This window comes from Melopsittacus undulatus, chromosome 6 (assembly GCF_012275295.1).
Source record: "Melopsittacus undulatus isolate bMelUnd1 chromosome 6, bMelUnd1.mat.Z, whole genome shotgun sequence".
NCBI lineage: Eukaryota > Metazoa > Chordata > Aves > Psittaciformes > Psittaculidae > Melopsittacus > Melopsittacus undulatus.
This window is the reverse complement of record NC_047532.1, coordinates 75,095,233-75,109,946: the sequence shown is the minus strand read 5'-3', so window position 1 is coordinate 75,109,946 and position 14,714 is coordinate 75,095,233. Positions and strand designations below refer to the sequence as shown.

Genomic DNA, 14,714 nt, shown 5'->3' with positions numbered 1-14,714 from the left:
AGCCAAGCTAAATACCCAGCTGGAGTCCTTTTATTATGGCGTTTTGTTACACATCCTTAACCTCCCACATCGTTCCCATACAAACTACTGGAACCATATTTACAATTGATGGGATTTGAAAACCATGGGTGTTTCAAATGTTGCTGGATAAAAGAATACGTGATCTTGTTTCTTCTTCCTGCATCTGAAAGGGTCTCACTAGAGATAATATATTAAAGCTTCAGTGAGGGGAAGAAGGAATAAAAGAATTCCAGAAAATACATGATCTTCAACCACATGTCAGACAAAAACCTGTTTTCTTTCAGAAACCAGAGCTGTTTAACAGCAGGGAACATATAAGCCACATGATGGTAAAAGTCTCTCAATTGTGCACGAGTTATGTTGATGTGCTGGGGTTTTTTAAGCATATCTCACAGATTATTGGATGTTTTTCCTGAAAGGTGTTTATATATTTATAATTCCCAATTAGGTATTTATAATTCCTAGCTTCAGGTGCCCTCAATTTATATTTGGGAAACCATGAGTGGTAAATAGAGAAACTCGCCTCAAATGACAGATCTCTTGCCAGAGAGAAATCCCCTGGCCGGAGGTGAAATGAGCTGTAGGATGCTCAGTTTTCATGGGGGTTTCTTTAGAATGATCTGCTCAGAGGAGGTATGAAAATGAACATTTCTGACTTGGGTTTTAGCTGTTCCAGACCAGGACAAGCCTCCTCTCAGGGTCTGAGCCCAATGGGGGCATCTGGACCCCACATCACTTTTTAGAAGAGGAAGATCTCTTACTAGTGACTATGATTTCTCCTTCACTTTCCCTGTCCAACAAAGCTTTTAGCAACAAATATGATACAATGCTAATTTCTATAGACTCCTTCTATTTACAAAGTAGTTTTACATTTTATTATATTCCATTGTACAACTTTACAGAGTACCATTCCAATTCCCATTCATAGTTCAGCAATTCAATACCTAGTTAGATGGTTTTCCATGTCCTGTTTACATGTTTAGCTTTAAAAAAACACAGTAGAAAAGAAGCACAGTGGTGCAGTGTCCAGGCACTTCAATGTTGCTCAGCAAAAGAAGCAAGCACCCTGTTTGAAAGCATGGCAACTTTGGGGGGAAAAAAGAACTGTATCTTTGCTCATCATGGATTCCTTTAAACATCCTTTGTACAGTTCCACTTATTCCTGAGAAAGCTCTGTGAAATAGGAGTGCTATGTCTATAGTTCAGCAGTGGGTCTGAGTGAACAGTAACTTCCGTCCCCAGATGTCCCGCTGATGGCACAGAAGACATGGAGGGAGTTGTGCATCCAGGGCGAATGCATTGTATCTGCGTGGTAGATCTAGAGGAAACAGAAGAATTAAAGCTTGAGGAAAGGTTCCGGGTCATGACTGATATGCAGGTGTTTGAAAAGATATGCAAAAGAGATAGCCAACCTTGTCTTCAGAGCTGTTTCACAAAGGCAGCATAACAGAGAAATGAGAAAGAAGAATGAAGCAATTTCTGTAGCATTCATATACACATTGCTGTGTCCTACTGGATCATTTTTAGTTACAACTCTATAGGAAAGAAACAATTCTCTGCAGAGCAATAATTTACTATATCTTTGCAATAAGAGAACTCTGTTGTTTGGGTTTTTTTTTTGTAAGCACAGGGAGTAAATGCAGCTAAATACAGCACTCACTGCATCTGCGCCATGTGGCAAGACCCTGTACTTTATAACCTGAAGGATGGTCTTACAACACAGGATCTCACTGGAATGGAGGAACTGCTCTAGAGTGACTGTATTTGTGTTTCACCCTGTGATTCACCAGGCAGCAGGTCAGTCAGCCTCAATGTTACATTAGGGAAACTGAGCTCATTGGCCATCTTAACCAATTTCTGGACATCCAGCTTCCTGCCAGCCTCTGAGCTTCCTGCACCTCTTCAAAGCAGAAATTTTGCCAGAGAATTTCAACCTGTGACTTACTACAGGATTCTTGTGATGCACAAAGCATGAGACAAAACACAGCATAGGACTTTGGGGGGCTGCAGCACCAGGAAACTCATGGTACATGTCAGCAAGGCCTCCACCCTGAAGCACGCTGTGTACCAACACCAGGCTGAGATTGCCCATCAACAGAAACTGGTGTTTGGAACCCACCAAGTCTATCATTTACTTGGCAAGTTCAGTTACTTGTCTTTTTGTATTTAGCTACATAACATGAAGAGTGATCAAGTTTTCAGCTAGTTTTCAGTGTGAGCTATCAAGCACAGAGAGAACCTCTGTGGGTTCCTGATGTGCAGTACGTGCCTGTTCGTGGATGATGTCAGAAAGCTCTTTCACCATATCCCGAAAGTTTGACTTGAGCCCCTCATGGTACTCCACTTGATCCTCCTTAATGAGTCGCTCGTTGAGCTCCAGAGCAATTCCACAGGCTTGTATAAACTTCCTGAGGAGGAAAGGAATGAACTTCAGCCATTAAAATAGCCCAGTCTTCTACAAAAGCAAGCAACCAAACAGATAGCAAGTTTCATTTCCCCCCCCAACCCCTTTTCTCCAGTGTTTGGGAGAATCACAGACTGGCTTGGGTTGAAGGGACCTGTGTGAAATGGGAGACACCAGCACCAGGATCTTTATAAGGCACATCTAAGCATTCAGCATCTGATTTTGGAGACAGAACTATAAGCAAGGCAGGTACCATGTTCCAGCCATGATGTTTATTACATCAGAAATCCTACCTGAACATTTCTTTTAAGTCATTCACCTTCTTAGTAGGATATTTGCTGGACTGGCTGTCACTCAGGAAAGCTCTGGCATAGGCCAAGGGACCAGCATTAACCTAGAACCAGAGAAGCCAGAAATCATGTATGGTAGAACTTGGCATTGAGTCGCTGAAGGCAGTTGTGAAGGGAATAACAATATTAAGAAATCCACCACAAAACCAACCTTAGCATATTATTTGCATGCCACCAGCTCTGCATTACTAATGTAACCAGACTGTTAGTTTCTGTATGGTTTTTAAGACCAAAAGATAAAAGGAAATAAAAGAGATGCAGCCTGGCTCCTCACACTGACCTCCTCGTTCCATTTGGGAAAGCAGTTTGATCTGAGCCTTAAGGTCATTTATCCATCTTGAGAATTCAGGCTCACAAAAAGACTATTTGTGCCTGATACTGACGATACAATTTCCAAGAGTTAAGTGTATTTCAGCATTCACCCATGGCCAACTAATGACAAAGTGCTTATTGCCATGAGCCCCCCGCTAATGTACAGCTGTGTGCACGGACAAGCTGTGCTTGTGTTTGCTGTGGTGCCTCAAACAAAGTAGTTAATGAGTTCTGGACAGTAAATGTGCTGCATCAGGAGAAGATGACTCCCTGAGTCATATTATAACTCCCTGAGTCATCTGTAACTGCAGTTTTAGATGACCATCAAGCCTTACCTGCACAGAAACACAGCCTTGCAGTTTGAGTTGCAGCTGGATCATGTCAACATCACCTGCAGAGCACAGCTTCTGCAGCTCTGCTGTCTTGTCTTTTATCTCATCAGCAGCCACATCGATTGGTTTTAAATTAACCTGGTGTTCATAATTGACTGGAATCCTCTTCTTTACATATGGAAAGGAGTTCAGAGCTAGCAGGAACAGCAAAGGAATTACAGATTGAAAAGTCATGCAGCATAGCGGACCAGTCTTCATGGAACACACACAAGCAGATCCTTGCCCTCTGGGTTTTACTTGGTGTGTGTGAAATCCTGAACAAGACTGTATTTTACCAGCATGATTTATTGTTTTATAAACATTTGCACATAGAAACATGAGGCAAATTCCCCTCCCAACCAGAATATCATAGCATGAATCTGATTAAATAGCTGAGAGAACTTCCGACTCTTTTGGGATATTTTAAGGAGCTAAACTAGTCTAAAAATAGTAGCTGATACAGACTCACATTTGTACTTACTAGTTAAAATGGTCCTTTTTTTACACTGCTCTTCCACACTGCCATGCTTTTTTCCAGATAAAGTGTAAGGAGTTTCAAATACAAATCTATTGATATTATGGTTTCTTTCAAATTCAGTCTTTCTTTCAGACATTTCTTTGTCTTCAAAATAGGGCTTCACGTAAGTCACTTGAATATGGGCATACTTGGGATCGAGGTCTTTAATGTTGACCTGTGAAATAAGAGGGTTACTTGCTAGAAGAACGAAGATTAATAACTTGACTTACAATCGGTTAATGTGGGATATGATTTAAACTGATTCCTGCTGACTCAGATCCATTGCACAGAGTGAATCATACACCAAACACTCCCTCTGACCCCAGCCGTGATGTCTAGACCATCCACTACCAGATACACAAGACAAGGAGGTCGGGCACAAGAAATACCTCATCTGCAACAGGTAGCCCTATCATCTTGTCCATCAATGCAGCACATGCCTGTGCTACTCAGTCCTTCTAGTATGACCATATTGCTTCCAGGTGATAAATCAGCACTCCTACAGGGCTGTGCTGTGGCATGCAAATCTGCAGGCTTGCCCAAAGCAAGCTTTGGGATCACCAACATAGTCTTTGGTAACCCAGACACATCCATGGTTGCAAAATAAGGGTGTGAACAGCCCTTGCAGGGAGCATAAATGGGTATTCCATAGGAAGAGGAAAGAGTTAAGGCTGCAAGGCCCCAGAAGACTTTCTTTTAGACTTGCAGTGTCAAAGCAACAACAATTCCACTTCCAATCATCTATTCCTCTGTGCTTCGCAACAACACAGCTCAAGGGAGATGTGGATTGCCACTTCCCATTCATAATTCCCAATTCATCTATTTCCTCCTGGGTGCCAGATCAGCACCAAAACTTGTCAAGCTATGCAATATATTCACACAGGAGCATGGGGATGACAGGAGCAAATGGAAGCAAGGTGCTTGTAAGAAGGTGGAAGAGAGGCCTGACAGAATTGTTTGGATTGGAAGGAACCTTAAAGCTCATCCAGTTCCAACCCCTGCCACATAATATGGCCCAATGTTCACCACTAATTGAATTTCATCAGCTTGTTCATGCAGTTGAACTCTACCTTGTTAGAATCCTGGATAATCTTTACAGTCTCCGACCCAAATTTTTCTCCATAAAGTTTAAGAAGCCGGAAGGAGATCTCCGAGAGGCCCGTCAGCTTGGGTTCCTTATAGATGTATTCCTTCCCATCTTCTTCTTCAAAGAATGTCTAGCATTAATCACAAAGAGGTAGTGAGAAATCACTGGGTTTCTTTGCTTGGAAAACTGTATTTTAGATTTCCTACTTTGAAAGCAAGTTTCCACTGGCATTTCAGAAAGCCAAGAAGGTTCAGAAGGCTACAGCTTGCACAGGGTCTCACTGAGCTTCACCTTTCAATAGGTTCCTTCAGATGAGTGTAAAAAAGTAATGAATTTCCTCAGCCAGCACATCATTGCTGAACACAAAGGCTGGAGGATGACCAGGCAGCAATATAAACACTGTGGAAGCTGGGTTTGGCCAGCACTTGACTTTGTGGAAGGATGGAAAGAGGCCAGCAGGAGAAAACCCACAAAAATAAGGCATAGGGAAGGAGCAGAAAGACATGTAAGTGGAGGAAGCCCTGATAGCAGAGCCATGTGAACAGTTTGAAGGATTTTGTGTAGGCTAAAGAGACTTGAAGCAGTAAATAACGAAATGGGTTTCCTCTGCTTTGATTCCTCTTGTATTCAGGGAAGTGGAACTTGGTGTATTTGCTGTAGAGACAAAATTGCACTAAAGGTTATGCCTGCATCACCAGTCCTTCCTGTATTGGGAACAGCATGAAAGCTTCAAGTTTTGGCAAGCTGCTCCCATCGGAAGTTGTGACAGAGTGTTAAAACTATGTCTGTGTAGCTGGCATATAAAGCTGGTAAAGCTTTCAAGTGCAAAACTGGATCAAGTGTTGGTTGTTAGGATGATCTGTTGCTGAATTTTAGGGGCTGATCCAGTTATTACTACAGCTTTTATAAAACTAAGCTAGCAGTTGTTTCCTTTTATCTATTGCTAACCTCATTCACTTTTCACACACCCAAAGTCAAAGATAAGATGAGGACAAAAATACAAGGTATGTTTGCTGCAGTGAAAATCAGTGCTCCAACATGCTGTGCATGTAATGACAGTGGTGTTCAAAGGTAACAGCCTAAGATGGTTCAGCAGTATCAATCACCTCCTTTAAAAGAAGGAATGAGGAAAGAGCTAATATAATTTACACAGTATTTCTAAAGAGGGATCCTGCATCTCACCCATGGTTACAGGTCCAGAAGCAGAAGCAGATAGTTCAGAGACACAAGGGAGATGAGGGGTAAGGCACTTGATTAGATTAACTGCTAGAGCTGGAGGAGAAAAATAAAAGCACAACTCCTTTCAGGTTCAGAAGACTTCATCAAACAGAAGATCATACTCCTGCTTGGGATGCTGAGCCCCAGATCTTGGCCACTTTTTCCAGCTACCTCAGTTAACAAAAATACTCTCTCTACATGTATATAACCAATACTGAGATACTTTGCCTCCAACTTCTCCAATAACATTTTACTCTACTAATACCTACAAAAAAGCAGCAATTGTCTGTAGAAGAAAATGTCTGTAGAAGAAAATGTTATTACAACTATTTGTACACAGTGGTTATATACTGTGACTGGTACATACTATACACGCTAAATTGTGTTAGTGTAGTTTACAATAATTATAATTACAATCACCACCACTGAACCCATTAAGCCATTTCCTATCTGCTGAGGTGTTTTATGGGAAGCCCAAGAGCAGAATCATAAACTACAATAAATCAAGTGCTCCTGGAGAGACAGAAACCTTCACCTCAAGGGTGGAATATGGAAAGAGGCACCAGTGGCTGCTCCAGAAGAGCCAACAGGTTTCTCAGTTCCAGGTTTGGCAGACCAGCAGCTTTAGGGAATGCCTGGTGAAGGGTGACAGGTTAGTGGGGTATGCGCTTACTTGTCCATAAAAGGCCACTCTAAAAAAGGTTCCAAGAAGCCTCTTCCTGGTATGCATGACTTCCAATATCTTGGCATATGCTCCATGAAGCGTTCTGTACAGCTGGGTTAGTTTCTGGAAATCAGATTTTGACATCATTAAAGCATGCTTTTGCGAGCAGAACATTCTGGCCAACACTGGCAGCTTCTGAGACATCTGATCATGGTCCTTTGGAGAATTCAGAAGTGGATTTCAAAGGAGGTGGAACACTTGCAGCGTTCTTTGAAAAAGTCTTAAGAACATGCTCAGCTCCAGGTCTGAGAGGAGCTGCAGTGACACTGCTATCCCTAGGGAGAAGGCTGAGCCTGCTGTCCCTGTATGCCCAGGACCAAGCCTTCATGGGTAGAGCAGCCTGCAGTATTTTACCCAGATATCTGGTTTTGATTAAAACCAGATGAAGGCTTCCACTAGCTTCAGCTGTACAGCTGGATCCTATCCTGGTGCGGAGGGGGTCATGGGACAAGGGAAGGAAAGAGGAGCACAGCAGCCTTCCCGAAGCACAGGTCACAGCAGGCACTGGGAAGCAGCAAGGTGAAGGGCTAGGAAAGCTTCCTTCCCTCCTCTCCACTTGCATGGAATTACCTGCAGAACTAGCCCTTTCTTTGAACACTCCACTGTGCTTTTAACTCTTACAGTCCTCAGGTCTCAAAGAGAACCTGGCTTTGACAAGCACAGGGTATGATGATAGCTTTGTTTTAGGGGATGGAAGGTGGGAATTATTCACTAAATATGAGTCCTGTGTGCCTTTAGCTGTAACAATCACCCTTCAGATCACTGCTTTCACTCGTGTTTAGTGACCAGCAATGAAGCACAATGTGGGCGTTGCTGACAACAATTCAGTGACTCATAGCTTCAAAAATACAAAAGCCTCTTGCATTTCTTCTGAGGGATCGAGAAAACTACCTTAAATCATAGAATCACAGAATGGTTTGGGTTGGAAATTACATTAAGTTCATCTGGTTCCAATCCCTGCCATAGGCAGGGACACCTCACCTTACACCATGTCTGTTTGCATATAGGCAAACTAGTTCAAAATACTCACCTCAAATTCACGCCGCTTCTCGTAAATAGGAATGATCAGTTTGGACACTTCAGAAATGGTTTCATATCGCTCTGCTTTCCACAGGCCATCCACACATTGCTCCAGCAGCTCCACCAGCACTTCCTAAGAGAGCAGCCAAATGGTGCTGTTAGTAACAGTGCAAGTTAGAAGGGAAAACCATTTTATTCTCAGTTTTGTTAATAGGTCCTGGTACAAGCAGCCAGATATAGCCCATGGTCTGGCTTTTCCAAAGGGAAAGAAACAAAAGATAAAAAAGAAAAAAAGGAGAAGTTATTTTTTGAAAGTTCCTTTATTCTTTATTATCATTAGCACAGAAGCCAGCAAATGTGTCTTGGTTATTTAGCTTCCTCCCCAGGAGAACACCAAAGCTCTGGGAGGGTATGGAGATGGCACCACTGGAAGTCAGAAGTAGGTATCTGAGCAACACGTCCAAGAATATGTGTGCAGCAGCAATGGGATGTGATGCCAAGGATCCTCAAGCCTAGTCTTGATGAATGGGCAACAGGGCATCTCAGCCATGTGGCCTCCAGCGCAGTGGTACAGGCATGGTACAGGAATCATTGTGAGGCTTTCTGACTCATGGGACAGTCTAGCCACTTCCTCAATGCCTTGCTGTGGTTTCTGGGCTGTTCTGCTTATGTGGTCTCTTGCAGCACAGCCCTAGCTTGAGGGGAACACAAGATGGGCTGTTCAGCCCAGAGAAGAGCTGTGTGGAGACCTCAGAGCAGCTCCCAGTGTCTAAAGGGGGCTACAAGGATGCCAGAGTGGGACTCTTCATCAGGGACTGAAGCAACAGGACAAGGGGTGATGGGTTCAAACTGAAACAGGGCAAGTTCGGGTTAGATAAGGCAGAAGTTCTTCCCTGGGAGGGTGCTGAGGCGCTGGCACAGGGTGCCCAGAGAAGCTGTGGCTGCCCCATCCCTGGCAGTGTTCAAGGCCAGGTTGGACACAGGGGCTTGGAGCAAGCTGCTCCAGTGGAAGCTGTCCTTGCCTGTGGCAGGGGTTGGAACTGGATGAGCTTTAAGGTCCCTTCCAATACAAACCAGGCTGGGATTCTGTGATTCTATAAACCCTCACTCAGCAAAACCTGACTTGCATGCTGTCCCTCCTCGGCAATACCAAGTCACACTGCCCTGTGCTGGCAGAATTATCACCCGCAAAACATGGTAGGCAAAGATTCTTGTGTAGCTTCTTCAGTCTCAGTGCCAGAAAAAGCTTTTAGTAGAAAAGCTTTGCAAAGAAACCAAGAACCTTCACCAGTTCTGTATTGCACACAGAAAATCCCTCAAGGCAGATTTCTCTTGGGAAACTGCTGGGAAGTAGCTTTCCTTACAGACGTCAGTGCACAACTGTAATTTGTTACAGCTTGCACAAACAAAGTCTAAAATAATCACAGAATCCCTCTATTCCATGATGCCCTCATGGAAAGAGCCTGCACTGGAGCTGATCACCTCAGTGAGTGACCCATCCTACCCAGCTGCCCAATATCCCATGCTCTGTACAACAGGACCTCACCTCACTGTAATGTACGTCCATCATCCCACCATCTTCTTTCATTGCACCTTCTTCATCAATGTTGGGAGTGATTTTCCTGAAGGCAGTGCAGCCACTGGGGAAGAGTTCTGTAGTGGACAAAAGCAAATGGATTAGTGGAATAACATTGTTCAAATGCATCATGCTTTAATGGCTGGGAAGCAGTCTGGCTGACAGTGAAGTCCTACAAGTAGCAGCGGACCTTTCTTTTTACTATTGAATATATGAGACTGAGCACAACAGAACCTCCCCAGCAATTTGGCATGGGAGTCATTTCTACCAACTAACACCAAGCACAACAGGTTTCCCTGGATCAGGAATCCCCAGCCTAACCAGCTACAACCAACTGAAAGTTATGAAGAACACAGGTGTATCTTTGCACAGAAGATGCAAGAATCATAGAATGAACTAGACTGGAAAATGCCTTTAAGATCATCAAGTCCCACCATTGCCCCAGCACTGCTAAAGCCACCACTAACTCATGTTCCTAAGGGTCTCATCTACATGAAGAACAAAGCTACTGCAGGATGCTGGGTGGGAAATGAACAGGACTGTACACTCCTAGCAAAGCACAGTTATGTACCCCAAAACTTTGAGTAGTTCAGTCTTTCTTGAACCCTTTTCAGCCTACATATGCGTAAAGAGCACCAGTGACAGAATTCAGTGTATTCACTTGTTATTCCTTTGGATTTGTTCCTCTTCCTTTTTAGCAGTTCTGCTTTACTACTGGTTGTGGCAAGCAGCCCCCGGGGTACAAATAAAGAATTACCAACAATACTCTCCCTTCTGCAGCCAGTGAAGTGTGCAGAGGGATCAGAAAAACCAGTCCCGAGTTTCCACACTTCACCAACACAAAGTACAGGATTTGGAGGGACTCCAAAGGTGTCCGAAGCCACCTGAGCAAAGCACTTCAGACCTTTCCAGACAAGGCAGTGCATGTACTCAATGGGCTTTTATGCAGCCTTAACTTTCTGAAATGTGAAGTATCCATGTCAATAATCACACCCTTACATGCAAATGAGAAATGGGGTCAATATATCAACTGTGGAACAGACCTTTAAAAGATATCCTGCAGAGTGGTGTTACTTGAGAACACACAAGCCTGTCCTGTCCTTCCTGCTTTGCATCAAATCACAACACTCTCTTGCTTCCTTATTATTCTTTACCTATTTGTATTGTTAGGCTACAGTAGTATTTTTTGACTGCATTTTGACTGCTTTATTCTAGTTTTCTATACTGCCTCTGGTGATACTCCTCATGAACACATTGACAGCAAGCTTTTAACATGGGCTTCCCCTTGTGAGTACAGTTCCTAATATAAACCACAACATTTCAACCAAAACATGATGTGCCAGTTTGTATTTCACTCAGCAATGTGCCAACATGACTGCCTAAGCGGTCCTGGCCAGACTATTGGATTCCCTCTTTAAATCCAATTCCCTCTTTTAATCCAATTGGATTCCCTCTTTAAAAACACTCGTCCTCTTCTAGCTTTATCCACTGGTTAGTTTGTTTCTAAAATAATCATTTACAGACTGAGAAGAAACTTGTCTTTAACAAGATTCTGATCCCCCAAACCCCATCAAACCTTCCAAACACCACACACTTACTTTTCCTGTGCAGGAACTCGGCAACGAGGGCTGCGACATGAACGTAACACATGGCTGCCTGCAAAGGACAAAGCGAAATCAACGTGTAATCTGTGCATCTGGCTTGTTGGGTAAAACCATGGGTTTAATTCCAGAATCACCTCTGAGAAGTCTCCGTTTTTCACATGGATCTTTGCCATACTGTCCAGCCATGTTTTCCGGAGCTCTGGGGTACTCGCGTAAGACTTGGCTAAACTGTACTGCAGATCTATCAGCATTTCTGGATCCTTTTCATGTTCTTTCATCTGAGCAGTAGCCATGAGCACTGTACGGATTCTCTTTGTCAGATCTTTGACTTCGGAAGGAAAAGCAGTTGCCTGACACAAAACAAACCCAATTAGAAGCAGATACTGACATAAGAGGGGAGATTGAGATGAGCTCTTGGGCAGAAGCTCTTCCCTGGGAGGGTGCTGAGGCGCTGGCACAGGGTGCCCAGAGAAGCCGTGGCTGCCCCATCCCTGGCAGTGTTCAAGGCCAGGTTGAACACAGGGGCTTGGAGCAGCTGCTGCAGTGGAAGGTGTCCCTGCCCATGGCAGGGGTTGGAACTGTTTGAGTTTTAAAGTCCCCTCTAACCCAAACCAGGCTGGGATTCTACGCTACAGCAATGCAGGTATTTTGGCATCCCGAGGAGCTGGTGCTAGAGCAAGACAGAAGTGCTCTGTGCATGTAAAGAAATAAATGGATGGGACCGTAAACCATGCTTGAAATACTTTCCATGTTATTCAACATCCGCTTGTTAAGTCTCTGATGTGGTCACTCTCCAATTCCTAAAGCACCAAAAGCATTTGTAGAGGTTCCCACCACAGGAATGTAATAAATAGAGAATGAAACAGGCTCCAGACTGACCCCCTGCTCAGAGCTGGACAATCACCAAGTGAAAGCAAGCTTGTTCAGCCAAGTTTTTTCATCTCCAAGGACAGGAATCCCACCTCCTTTCTGGGAAATAATTCTTTCCAAGGCTTTAAGTAAAGTTGGACTTTTCTTCTCAGCAGCTTATGCCTATTGCCTCCTGTCTTGACACTCCCCATCTCTGAGAAGAGCCTGACCTCCCTGTCTCTGTAACCTCCCTTTTGGTAGGGGAAAGCAGCGGTTAGGTCGCCCTCAACTCTCTCTCCTCTGTGATGAGCTTGGTTGACATTCCCCTCTCCTTGGGCTCCTGCTCCTTAGCTGTATCTGTAAGCTGTTCTTGGCATCCCTTCCAGTGTATTGAAATCTCGCTTGTATTCCTGCACTTACATAAACTTGATATAATGGTCTTGCAGAGTAAAATATGAGTAGCAAAGTATGGCTCAGTGAAACCCTTATAGGCATCATTGTACAGGAAAGAACGGAGGGTTTTGCCAGGTATATTCTATCTATAAATTCATTATAGAACTATTCAGCACCTCCAGAACATTCCTGTCCCATTTGTGCAGTGTTGATACATTGTTCAGTGGGTTCGGTAGAAGGTGTTCATTCTAGCACAAAGACAATTCTTTTCCAAAGAAATACAACCGTTAGTCTCCCTGAAAGAGTGCTTCTTAATCTTGCTGACACTCAATTAATGAACATTAATTCCTGCTAATTATTACCTTCAGGCAACAGAAGGACCAGGCTCTCCTGTGTCATTCCTCTCAAAGCTGAAAGTTCTTGGAAAGCTCTTTGGCCATCCTTGCAAGCAGAACACTTTGCAAAGTGTAACCTGATTGCAGAGCTCCTTCGTCTTGGTGTGAGGCCACATGGATAGAGCATAACCTGCCTGTGCAGCTGGCCCTGTCACTGGTGGCATAATACTGGTTTACTGAGCAAACAGAGCCCACAGAAGCTCAAAAATCATAGCTCCAATCATCAGCTTTACCCTTAAACACAATTTTCCGTGTGTCCCCAGTCTTTCATTAAGGCTGACAGTATGTGATGTTATTTAATGTCTCCAACTTACCTTCATGGGCCTGTCACTGTTTGCAAAGTTGTTAATGATGAGTAAGGAGTCCTGAAACCTTGTCCCACCGCTGAGTGCCACATCCGCTATTAACTGGCTCACTGCAATTATTATCTGTTGGGACAGGGTGGGGGCTTTATTTAATAGCCCTAATAGAGAAGTTTTATTGTCACAGTTACATGAAATGCTCCTAGGAAAACAACACGTCTTTCCCACAATGTGATGGTTGAGGCTTTGCTGTTACATCTCCCCAGGACAAATACTCCCCAAAGGACTCAACTACTTTGCTGAGCAGTGAGTTCACAGAATTAACAACAGCACAATCGTAACACAATTCCCTGTTTGGACATTAGTCACTTTCCCCTGTGATTCACTGCAATCCCAACAATGTTCATCTGCCTCACTAAATGGCTAAATTTGCTTCAAAAACGCAGTGCTGCAAAAGCAGCACCAGGAAAACCCCTCCTCCTGCCTCAAAGGCAGCTCTTCCCTCTGTCCTTTCCACCTCAGCTCAGCCAGCCTCTGGGGCAGAGATGCACCTTGTGTCTGTGAGTCCAAAAACTCAACAGCTTGGAGCCCTCTGGCAGTGTATTTCACCTAAAGGGCTGTGGGCCAATCACTGGGATCAGGAATTAGGCAAAGCCTGGAAATCAAGAGGATTTTTGGCCATATAACAGAAGCGAGATCCTCTGCAGACATGAGGTGACACAGTTGTATTGAGCTATCTGGTCATTAAGCCCTATGGGTCCTGTTGGTCCTGCTTCTCCCCAGTCACTGACCTGAAGATGTGTTCTCAGAAACGTTCTCCTTTTGGTGAACTCAAAGTTGTTTCTCATCAGGAGATAGAGAAGAGCGGAGGCTTCATTCCTTGTGGAGGACACCTTGGAAGTGCAGCACTTGAGGATCTCGTAGCAGAGGGCAGCACACATGTTCACCCTGCCCTTGAAAAACGCTGAGGGGAACTTCACAAGAGGCATGCAAATGTTAGGAAAGACCTTGGAAATACTGAGCCATACTGCCCTGTGCTGGAAGAATTAGCATCTACATAACACGGCAGGCAAAGGTTCTTGTGTAGCTTCTTCAGTCCCAGTGCTACCTATACATATTGTGCACAGAGACTTCCTCAATGCAGATTTCTCTTGGGAAATTTCTGGGAAGCAGCCTTCCTTACATGTGTTCCATGATTCCTCCCAGTGCCAGTTGCCAACCTAACAGGTTTTAAGAAGCCCCACAGAAAACATCTCATAGGAGACCCCACTGTCTGGAGGCAGACAGTCAGCAAAACTGCATTTTCCGCTTCCCATGTCTTTGCTTAGGACAAACCAAAATTCAGCCCTACTCATACTCATTCTAGCTCTGTTCTACTCTGTTCTAGTATAATTCATACTTATACCAGTGCTTAGCTCCACTGTGAGGTTACAGTAAAAGGTACATAGCACAGATGGTTTCCACCCTTGAAAAATAGTTTAGCAGTCTCTCTAATGAAACTTTGCTCAGCAACCAGTGCAGACCTCATCTGGAAGTAACACTTCACCGCTTATCATTCACCACTGTGCTCC

General features: G+C 44.0%; 1 protein-coding gene across 2 annotated transcripts in view; it reads right to left on the bottom strand.

Annotated features, from left to right (window-relative positions):
* Window positions 1–874: 874 nt before the first annotated feature.
* Window positions 875–14,714, bottom strand: part of DOCK11 (dedicator of cytokinesis 11) — a 68,647-nt gene continuing 54,807 nt past the window's right edge. For both annotated transcript variants that reach the window (XM_034063754.1, XM_034063755.1), the window contains 13 exons: window positions 13,935–14,117; window positions 13,156–13,269; window positions 11,339–11,554; window positions 11,199–11,256; window positions 9,571–9,677; window positions 8,035–8,157; window positions 6,954–7,067; window positions 5,046–5,192; window positions 3,940–4,150; window positions 3,423–3,613; window positions 2,719–2,819; window positions 2,291–2,429; window positions 875–1,339 (listed from right to left, as the gene is read on the bottom strand). In XM_034063754.1, the coding sequence (XP_033919645.1) occupies window positions 1,217–1,339; window positions 2,291–2,429; window positions 2,719–2,819; window positions 3,423–3,613; window positions 3,940–4,150; window positions 5,046–5,192; window positions 6,954–7,067; window positions 8,035–8,157; window positions 9,571–9,677; window positions 11,199–11,256; window positions 11,339–11,554; window positions 13,156–13,269; window positions 13,935–14,117 (1,827 nt within the window). In that variant the 3' untranslated portion in view covers window positions 875–1,216. The remainder of the gene's footprint in view (window positions 1,340–2,290; window positions 2,430–2,718; window positions 2,820–3,422; window positions 3,614–3,939; window positions 4,151–5,045; window positions 5,193–6,953; window positions 7,068–8,034; window positions 8,158–9,570; window positions 9,678–11,198; window positions 11,257–11,338; window positions 11,555–13,155; window positions 13,270–13,934; window positions 14,118–14,714) is intronic.